General features: G+C 39.6%; 1 protein-coding gene across 1 annotated transcript; it reads right to left on the bottom strand.

Moving 5' to 3' along the window:
* Positions 1-2,139: 2,139 nt before the first annotated feature.
* LOC107092574 (sodium-coupled neutral amino acid transporter 2-like) lies at positions 2,140-10,927 on the bottom strand. The gene is made up of 10 exons (XM_015387141.1): positions 10,854-10,927; positions 8,879-8,961; positions 8,731-8,789; positions 8,438-8,584; positions 8,267-8,346; positions 8,062-8,162; positions 6,660-6,784; positions 6,431-6,575; positions 3,660-3,757; positions 2,140-3,479 (listed from the first exon to the last, which is right to left on the bottom strand). Exons 1-10 carry the CDS (start codon positions 10,925-10,927, stop codon positions 3,396-3,398), a joined length of 996 nt encoding a protein of 331 aa, XP_015242627.1. The 3' UTR covers positions 2,140-3,395.
* Between the last annotated feature and the right edge of the window lie 371 nt (positions 10,928-11,298).

Raw genomic sequence — 11,298 nt, 5'->3', positions numbered from 1 at the left:
AATGGCTACGAGGAAAGAGTTGGGCTAATCATGAAGTGGCGTTCTATGAGCCCTGACCTAAATCCTAGGAGCCTCTTTGGAAGGAGCTTAAAAATACTGTCCAAGAAAGGCCTCCTTCAAATGGAGATAACTGGATTAGTTTGCTGAAGAGGAGCAGAAGTCTCACTGACAGTTAGTTGAATTGTTTGATTGCAGTGATTGACTAAAAAGATTGTGCAACAAAATGTAGCATCATTTTTTTCCAGGCCTGTTTTGTGATTGTATTTTTTCCCCAGCTCAATCTGTTGGAACATGGTGTAAAAGCAATCATTACTTTTGTCAGATTGAAATTATTTCCGTGATAAAATTTTGACTAGCACCTCATCATCTTTTCTGATCCTAAAAGCATAGCAGTCTTCACCTTAAAACAGTTGGTTCTATTCCAAACATCAGCCTTTCACTATTATGTGCAGTCTCAACCACATAGATCTGATGGACCGTAAGTTCATCTGGTGGGATTTACTGTGTGAAGAGTTGGGTTTCATTCCCATGTATAATTGTAGACATTAGATCTGATGGATCAAATAGCCAACCAGCCATGCATGAATGTGATGTGGATTCATTTAAAAGGAAATTGTCAACACTAGAGGAAAGCAGAGCTGCTTTTTTTTTTATTGATTTTGCCTATTAATGTTTTTACAAGGCAACACCCTATTCTACCAAACAGTTCATGATTGATTTGTGTGGTGGGAGTATTTAAACTAATATTTTCTTTAGAAAAATACAATGAATGATCCAGAAGAGCATAGAGGAGGACTTCATTGAATTGTTTTGCATAGACTTATATTGGCACTATAATAGGAGTTTTAGAGCTTTTTCAGACCTTCACAGATCTATGCTCCTTGGATATGTTTACTGTTTTTATTTTTATTTCCATTGATTCGTGCTGTTTCTTTCTGTGATCTTCATGCTGTCATTGAATCCCTGCAAACTCTTGGATCAAATGCCAGTTCTCAGGCAACTGAAGCAAATAGTTAAAGCAATTTCACTTGTAGCCAGACTCTTTTTGTTTTGTTTTTTCCTTTAAAGGTCCATCATTTTGGTTTTGCACACGACTATAACTTGAACCACTCCCTTAGCTCTTTAGCTTTACCTTGCAGTGCTGCATTGGGTTGTCAGATGCAGAAGATCTGATGAAATAAACCAGAAGAAATGGTTTCCTGTGACATTTTTGTTCCATGTAGTTCTTAACCAGCAAGAAAGTTTCTAGAGTCCATCATTAGAGGTATAGTTGTGGATTTTCTTTTTTTCCAGTGGATCATCAAAATAAGTGGTCCTCCTAATTGTCAATCATTCTGGTGATATGTTTATGTTCTTTTTTTCAGTTTGTTTATTGTCATTACACTGTCACAAGTACAGAGCAATGAAATGAACTCTCTGCATTTAACCCATCCCCTTGGGAAGCAGTGGGCTGTGACTGTGCAGCGCCCAGGGAGCAGTGTGTGGTTAAGAGCCATTTGCTCAGGAACCCAGAGTGGAGGCTGTGGGCATCTTGCAACCTCAGAGCACGGAAGTGAATCTCTCACTTCCATACAGAAAGCCCACATCCGTATCTTCAGGTAACACAGAGTACATGTCAGACTTAATAATACTACTTTAGCGATAGTTTAAAGGTGTTGCTTTATTGTATGTTATCCCATGTCTTTCGGTTGAGCTGTTCTTTTTTCATCTCGTTACAGGTGATGAAGCAGACTGAAAATAATGGACTTGTTTTTGTTATTTCAAATATAAATCACTGGAAATTATTGGGAAATTGTCCTACCTGCTGAAATCAATGGAAAATACAAATATTTGGAAAAGAATTGTTGCTTTAGTTTCCTTTTTCTTCCTCCTCAGGTCTGCCTCATTAAGAGCAAAGAGGAGTTATGTATGTTTCAACTTCTGAAGTGTTCCCTGAAGCCCAAATACAGTTGCTGCATGCAGCCTTCAAACAAAATCTTTTTTTTTTTATCCATCAATTGTAAATGCGGTTTCACACATTTTCAGGAGAAAAGAAAGAAACGATCTTTACCTTCTTGGCATTTTTAAGTTAAAATGACAAACTATGCTCTCAAGGACATCACTGATGGAAAATTTTTTTCTTTATTACAAATATCGTATAACACATACTTCCCATATAAACTTTGTAAAATAAGATATAAGAATAAAATAAGATTAGAATAAAATGAGATATATAATGTAATGACATGTTGACAGACGACACATGTGACAGCGACAATATTTACAATGCTGTTCAGCAGCAAATCAAAATTATTGCACATGACTATGTGGTTGAGTATAATGAAGTCATGAAATAAATATTAATAAGTAATTTAATGAAATGCCTTTCAGAGAGAGATGAATTATACACTTTGATGGCCGCGGGCAGGAATGACTTCCTGAGGCGCTCTGTGGTACAGCGTGATGAAATGAGTCCTTGACTGAAGGGGCTTTTTTGGGTGACCAGCACATCATGAAGATGGTGTGCAGAATTGTCCAGCATGGATTTGATCCTGGCCAACATGCTCCTCTCTGACACTTCTATCAGAGAGAATGAGTCTGTTAGGTCTGTTGGCGTCCTCCACCTTTCGTCTGCTGCCTAAGCATGCAATAGCATAAAGAATGGCACTGGCCACCACAAACATCTGCAGGATTGTCTGGCAGATGCTGAAGGACCTTGGCAGCTTCAGAAGAAAGAGATGGCTCTGGCCTTTCCTGTAGCATTTCTGTTTTTAGTCCAGTCCAATTTATTGGCCAAGTGCACACCTATGTATTTATAATCCTCCACAGTGTCCAAGTTGACCCCACGGATAGAAACAGGGGGTCAGTGTGGCCTTAATTATAACGGAGATATGCTCAGTTACAATCACCTAACGCTCTGAAGTACACTCCGCTGAGTCTTCTGTTTTAATTTCATATTGGTAAATCCCTAGTTACATGATCATTTTGCTCTAACGGATGGGGGAAGTAGCAGCAATGTTATCTACATAAAACAAGCATAAGCAGTTTTAAAAGGTTGATCTTGGTCCCAGGAAAATCTTCCTCTACTTCCAAAGGCGACTTGTGGTTTTGGTTCACACTTCTCTATGCATATCAAAACACATCCCACTTGTCTACGGAGAGACAATAGTTACACCCTTGTAACCCTGGGTTCTGGAAACACACTCAACACAGAAAGTACAAAAGACACTCTAGAGTCATTACATAGAAATAGATATTTCAGTACAAGAATAGAACATGTATTAGAAATGAGTAAATATGAGGTAACTAAAAACCACTATGCCTTAAATAACTTGAAACATGTTTCAGTGGCTTTGAAACGGCCAATATAACAGCAGAATGCTCCAGAAGAGCATCAGTGGCCCTGATCAGGGACCTCACTGGTTGGAGATCCAGTCCATGAAGATCAGAGTCATGCAGCCAAACATGACAAAGAATCCTAATATCAGGAACATTGTAGCCTGGAGGAGGAAATAATCACACAGTTAATGCTGTAGAGTTCAGTTTGTGAAAAATGACTAGAAAAAGTCCATATCAACCTTTGGGTAAAAGTTTCCCTTCACAAAGGCTTAAATGTTTTGGACTGTAGTCCTGTCAGATGTAAGGAGTAATAAGTACATGTTTGATCATTTATAAATTACCCCAATCTTTTGCATTGACATCATTGACTCCTTCTTGACAAGTTTGATATAGAAAGCTGAGGGCAGGATGAAGATGAGCATAACAGAAGCAGAGGCACCTGGAAAAGAGGACAAATTGTAAAGTTAAAGGTACAATGTGTAAGATTTATCTCCATCTAGTGGTGCACTAAATTAATTGCAAACAACAGACTTAAGTTTTCCCATCAAGCCCTAGAGAAACATAAACCTCCATCAATCTTTTCAAATCAGCTATAATAAATGAAAAATTAAATGAAAACAGGACTGAAGTCATTATGCTCATTTGCTTGTATGTCCTCTTTAAAAAAATAGCAACAAATAACTGTTGCATCAGGGCTCATCCAGTGTAAGTTAACAGACATACTAGACATGTCTGCTGGGAGGAGAGAGCTGGTTTAATCACCATTGACAGATAAGCCAGAACAAACATAAATGCATGGAAAATCTCTCTGGACACAGAGCTGAAAGAAGCTTATGGTTGCCTGCTGATATTACTTTTGTGAAGAAAAATAGCAGCTGATAACCGCTGTAAAGGATCTCATCCACCTGCAAACAAACAAACAATTTCTACCTGGAGGACAGACTAGTTACTGTACTGCACTGCCCTGCCCTTTTCCCAACATGACAGCAAAATAAACTTCACTGTTTTATTAAATGACATTACCTGTTCAGCAGATAGCCTGAAACATCCACATTCCTTTAAAAGCTCCATTCCCTCACAAATTCCTTCCACCTGATTAAAGCTATGCTTACTCCTGTTTTTTCCCCTGTTATTACTGACTTTTCTTTTTTGGTTTCTTTCTCTCGCCTTTCACTGGACAGAGCACAAATGGTCCTCCATTGCAACAGAAAATTGATTTAGATTTTTTTTTTTTTTTTTTTTTATTAAACGCCACCACCTGAAATATTCAGCTAAATGTAAATCACCTAAGGCTGACAAGTTTTCCCTTTCAGGAACTCCGTTCAAAAATGGCAACCCAGCATGGCTTCTCTCATTGGGTGAGTCACCCCCTAATGTACACTGCTCAAAAAAATAAAGGAACACTTTGTAATCAGAGTATCGCATCAAGTTAATTCAACTTCTGGGATATTGATTTGCTCAGGTAAGTAGCAGAGGGGTTTGTTAATCAGTTTCAGCTGCTTTGGTCTTAATGAAATTAACAGGTGCACTAAAGGGGCAACAACGAGACAACCATCAAAACAGGAATGGTTTTACAGGAGGAGGCCACTGACATTCTTTTCCCCCTCATCTTTTTTGACTATTTTTCTCCAGTTTTGCATTTGGCTAGGGTCACTGTCAGTATTGTTAGCATGAGGCGCTACCTGGACCCTACAGAGGTTGCATAGGCAGTCCAACTCCTCCAGGATAGCACATCAATAGGTGCCATTGCCAGAAGGTTTGCTTTATCTCCCAGCACAATCTCAAGAGCATGGAGGAGATTCCAGGAGACAGGCAGTTACTCCAGGAGAGCTGGACAGGGCCGTAGAAGGTCTACAACCCATCAGCAGGACCGGTATCTGCTCCTTTATGCAAGGAGGAGCACTGCCAGAGCTTTACAAAAGGCTACTGGTGTGAATGTCTCTGACCAAACAATCAGAAACAGACTTCACAAGGGTGGCCTGAGGGCCCGACGTCCTTTAGTGGGTCCTGTGCTCACTGCCTGGTGCAGTGGAGCTCGATTGGCATTTGCCACAGAACACTGGCAAGTCCGCCACTGGTGCCCTGTGCTTTTCACAGATGAGAGCAGGTTCACCCTGAGCACATGTGACAGACGTGAAAGGATCTGGAGAGGCCATGGAGAACGTTATGCTGCCTGTAACATCGTTCAGCATGACCAGTGGTGGGTCAGGCATGGTCAGGGGAGGCATATCCATGGAGGGACGCACAGACCTATACTGGCTAGACAATGGCACCCTGACTGCCATTAGGTATCGGGATAAAATCCTTGCACCCATTGTTAGACCATATGCTGGTGCAGTGGGTCCTGTGTTCCTCCTGGTGTACGACAATGCCCGGCCTGATGTGGCGAGAGTATGCAGGCAGTTCCTGGAGGATGAAGGAATTGATACCATTGATTGGCCCCCACGCTCACCTGACCTAAAGCCAATAGAACAACTCTGGGACATTATGTTTCGATCCATCCAACACCGCCAGGTTGCACCTCAGACTGTCCAGGAGCTCAGTGATGCCCTGGTCCAGATCTGGGAGGAGATACCCCAGGACGCCATCCGTCGTCTCATTAGGAGAATGCCCCAACGTTGTCAGGCATGCATACACGCACGTGGGGGCCATATAAATTACTGAATACCATTTAGAGTTGCTGCAATAAAATTTCAGCAAAATGGACTAGCCTGCAGCATATTTTTTTCACTGTAATTTTTGGGGTGTCTTAAATTCAGCCGTCTGTAGGTTGATCACTTTCATTACCATCAAATTATGTGGCATCATTTTGTTCCTAACATCACCCAGTCCGTATCAGTTCAAATAAATAGCATGATTATTCCCCCCCATTGAGATCTGATATGTTTTTCAAAGTGTTACTTTAATTAATTATTTTTTTTTTGAGCAGTGTATTTATAAACTACCAAATCTAAGCCAGGAAAATGCTCCCTTTCTCAATATGATGTTATTAGACTGTTGAAGAAAATGGCATTTTAAAGCAATACTTCAATTGTAATAAGCAACATTTGTTACATGCCATAACACTTTGCTATCAAGACAGAGAACCATATCAACATGTGCAGGTACTAACCGATGAAGCCAAAGATATCTCTGATGCTGGGGACAAAGATGACTACAGTGTTGGTTCCTGCAAGCAGGGCTACGGTAATAATAATGTGTTGGATCCAGCTGACCTCCGTTGTTGAGAACAGTAGATGGCTGATCGAGGTATGAATCTGTTCAGAACCAAACAAAGATTAATTCAGGGACTTCATTGTCTTTTTTGACTGCATCACTGATAGTAGAGCTCAGACGCTTACAGGGAAGAGCACCACAGGGACTGTGAGTGTGACAGCAGCCAGTACAGCCAGACGAACCACCAACAGGAGGACATCATGCTTGAAGTACTTGGAATAGGTGTGGAGCAGTGCAGGTTCCACATGGACTGCACAGAAACAGATAATTTCATCACTTGGCTTGTAACATTTTGGGCTTCAGTAGATTGATAATAACAGCTGACTCGTGGCTTCTGCAAATTATGTATTTCAATGCATAATACATTGTGCAATACATTTTTCAAAACTAGATTAAAACAAAAGCATAGCCTATTTGAAGGGCAAATGAAAAGTAAGTTGACGAAAATATCAGCTTCAATCAAATAGATAATTTATTAAAAATATATACAACTTGATTTTTAGAGGTACATAGATATGCATAGAGAAGTGTGAACCAAAACCACTTAGAGTTCAACTATTACAAGTTGTTTGAGACCAATAATTTTGACATCAGTCTAACCAATCCCCAAAATGTTCTGATATTTTGGGCCAACCTTTATAGCAGATATTTCTTCCTCCATGACAAAAATGAAACTTAAAAAAAACAACACGATTATCCACAAAAACAAAATGTTAACAGTTGATAGTTAATAGAAGAAGCAGCAATGCATGTCCTTCACTTGATCCGAAGGAATAGCTGCTGAATGCACCTTGAATAGACCAAAGTATGTACATACAGGTAACAAATATGGTATGTACAGAAAACAAATGTTGAACAAAATGGATAATCTCCGTCTGGAACAGTCTTCAAGAAAGGAGATATGCAACTGCTGCGCCATCATTCTGACAGGGTCTTGGGGGGAAAATGAGGAAAGCACTCTAGATTCTTCCCTGCCAAATGCTAAAACATCCCCAGCCGGCTCCCACACCTTCTCCAGCATCGTCTGTCTCTGCTAAACCTGCTGATGGCACCACTGCTGCTTCAACAACGTTTACTTCAGTTTTATATATCAATAAACAAGATTACAATAATCCAGAATCACAAAATCCTTATACTACAGAGCTCATTTGTATTTCGGGGTTCAGATGAAATCTACTGAAACCATTTGATGTTATCTTGTTGATTTGGACCTTTACTTCCCTTGTACTTAATTGCTTTTATTGAAATTCTGAACATTGTGAAGGAGAAAGGACACCCATGCCACTTTGATGGAGTTTTAAGGTCCCATATTATGCAATATTCACAGTATAAACATTTTGTAACCCGGCCCGACTTTAGGAAGGTGTAGAAAGCCAAAACAGCACATCCAGAGGAGGGCTGAATAATGTAAGAGGAATTTTCCGTCACAAGCGTCAAAAATGTGCCTGAATTTTAATTATTTCGTTTCAAATGTAGCATAATATGGACCTTTAACAGAAAGCTTTCAATGATATAAGTCAGGCTTACTGTTGAAGGTGAAGTATCCAAAGAGAGCAGCCAGCAGGTACATGATGGAAGTAGCCAAGAAGGACACGTTGGCCACATTCTGCATCGTTGAGCGTGATCTGCTGTTTATGGGAGATATGTATTAGTTAGAAATAATTTAGAAAAATATAAAAATTGTTTAAAACGTATAGAAACTTTAAAATTGCACCCAAATAGCAGCACTTACTCTTTAAGCTCCCCATATATGGGTAGTAAACTAGGGTGGCACACAAAGGCAAAGGTAAGGATGGGAATAGCATAGACAGTCTGGATAATTGGAAAAAAATAAAGGTTACAAGTAGTAGTTACAAGTTTAACAAGAACTACTGAAAAGTTTCACTGCAATAGATTTATTTACCTGTGAGTTGTGGACAAAGTATTTAGGCCTGCAAAGGTCATCATTGCTGGTGGTGTTTTCGCTGTGGTGGCTGCTGTTCTGCATGGTTTCATTCACATGATTAGTCAAAGGCAGAGGACACGGTATCTGGAACTTCTTGATAATCACCTGCAGAAATGCATTGGTAAACATGTTTCTGAGCTGTACATTTGCAATTTACAAAAAACCTTACGTTTTGTAAGGTTTTTCAGGAATGACTCATTGAATCTAACTGTTGCAGGTAGAATAAGGAAGCATGTTGGGGCCATACTCACCACAATCAGGAAGAACACCATGCAGAGCAGAGACAGACTGCTGGTGTAACCAAGATATCCTAAGGAAGAAAGAAAAAGTAATTTCTGAATAAACTTTAACTGTTGTTATTAAATAGGAAACACAATATATGACTCACACATTTCTTACCTAATTTCTTGGGCAGAGAGAGGGGCAAGATGAGAATAACCGAAACCAGCAGAATAAGATAATCTCCATGAATGTGCCATTCACTGAAACATAGGTTAGACAGCTTTGAACAATGAACATTCCTCAAAAGAAAAAATATTTAGCCTAAAGACTATCAGACCAATACAATTAGTTTAATACCCAACTCATTTGTTTGCAATTGTTTTTTCCGTTAACACTAAACCTTTTTTTTTTATTGTGAAATTCTAGTTTTTATTCTAAAAGTTTCACTTCCTGAAAAGTATTATACAAATAGGTTTCATCTGAGTCTTTGAAATTTGTACTGACAGGCTACAGCTGAAATGCATCAGCGATCACCATAACAAGTACTGTCCCAATAGTGCCGAATGAGAAATTGTTTCTTCATTTAGCATAAGATCCTTCCAATATTCATATCTGGTGCTTAGGACCTAGGAATCCTTTGCATGACAAGATGTATTGGCACAGCCTACTCTTTGGAGTTGAACTATTTCTTCACTGTTCTCTGTGTGACACAAGCTAAGGCTTAAGGCTCTCTGGATTCAGCACAGCAGTCTGGAACACCTTTCCTACTCTTTTTTTGTGTCCTATTTTGCAATAGAGATCTGGGAATTTATTTTCAAGAGTTAAATAGCCAAACAGATTTGCTTTCACAAGTAAACTGATTTGGCATCATGTAGTAACACTTGTCTTATCATGCCACTTAGACTGCTAGAAAACATTCAGTGACCCAAGACCCAGAAGGAGATCCCCAGTCCCTCAAAGTGGTGTGGGGCAGGCTACCCAGAGCCCCAGACATTTAAAGGAACTCCAGAGTGGCAAGGCGCAAGTCTAGAAAAGCAAAAAAAAAAAAAAAGAAGAAAAACAAAAAAAGCGTCCCATCGGGTAAAGCGATCAAAACTTTGGCTTCATTTTAAGGTAGAGAAGATGGCAACAAGGCGCTTTGCAATCATTGCAAAGGGGGAGGGAATGCATCCAACATGCAAAAACACCTGCGCACACAACATGGCATAAATTACGAATGCTGTGTTTTTGATGCTTCCAACAGAGGCTAAAGTTACCACCACCATGGAACTCAACTTTGGTGGCAAGTAGCTAGTTTTATATCACTGGCTTTGCTTAATGTTGTCCCTAGTAAATCAAATGCCATTTCTGGAAAGCAACCCATATCCTACCTCTCTTTGGGGTTATTAAAGATGCTATGAAGTTGCTCTGCAGTTCAGGGAGCGAGAGAGGGGTGATGAGTTTATGATGGTTTATGAGTGAGATAATTTTTTGCCAAAATAAAACAGTTATGCTTTTTCATTAAACAATGCTTTCTCCATTAGATTTAGATGACTGTGACGAGACGGGTAGCCTGGCTGGCTCAGAGGCTGGCAGCTCAAGTTCACTGCATTCTGTTTTTACAGAGGCAGGCAGAAATAGAATGTCCCTGGCGAAGATGGACCAATGTCACTGTGCACTCACCAAGATCATCGTTTCACAGAATTGATAAGAGAATCGATATGGAATTTAATCTTTTAACATAATTAATAAGGAAATCGAAATTGTGAAAATCTTATCAATTCCCAACCCTAGTGCTCTGTGCAGAAATTCAGCACATAATCCGGAGGGATGTGGAAGCCCAAGATGACGCAATTTGGGCATGCAGAACTTAGAGAAACATCAAGCATAAACCAAGCTTAAAACACACGCTGTGGCCCATCCACCTGTGCGCCAAGGCCCCGCCTCTGGCCTGAGACACAAATGAGTGGAAGGGCAGGTAGCCAGGCAGATATTTCCACAGTTTGGGGGCCAGAGGCTGAAAAGTTTGGGAATCTCCGTCATAAGTCGCAAGTCAGTTTCAGCAATGACTCCATCCCTCTCAAGTTACATTGGTGTGTTGTTTATAAATTAAAATACCAAAACTTGGGTCAAAAGTAACACTTAAGATCAGCAAACCCAATATGCAACTTACCCATTTCTAGCTCCGGTAAGTGATTGAATAACGATAGGGAGCTCATATTTGATAATAAAAAGGTACGTTGACATGCCTGTAAAAAAAGAAGCAATATAAATGACAAATTTTACAACCACTTCTGCCGCTATAATGTTGAATATGCTAATGAAAACTGAAAGAGGTCACCAAAAGTCAACCAGGAAAAAAAAAAAAAATAATAATAATTTGCTTCTGTTTTAAAGCTATTGGGGGGGAACAAAAGGTCTATTTTAAGTGGAAACTACAATAAATTAAGAAAAAAAACAACAAAAGTTCTTGCCCTGCTGTAATATTGGAATGGTAATTTAAGTTTTGGTTTGATAATGAATAAAGCCTGAATATCACAGACAGAACTTGTCACTGTGTCTGTTAAGCACTTAAATATGACTATATCTGAAACTAGAACTAGTGCTAAATTCAGCAC

This window comes from Cyprinodon variegatus, unplaced genomic scaffold (genome assembly GCF_000732505.1).
Source record: "Cyprinodon variegatus isolate N-32 unplaced genomic scaffold, C_variegatus-1.0 Scaffold386, whole genome shotgun sequence".
Taxonomy (NCBI): domain Eukaryota; kingdom Metazoa; phylum Chordata; class Actinopteri; order Cyprinodontiformes; family Cyprinodontidae; genus Cyprinodon; species Cyprinodon variegatus.
The sequence above is the reverse complement of the archived record's forward strand: the minus strand, read 5'-3'. Positions and strand labels throughout refer to the sequence as shown.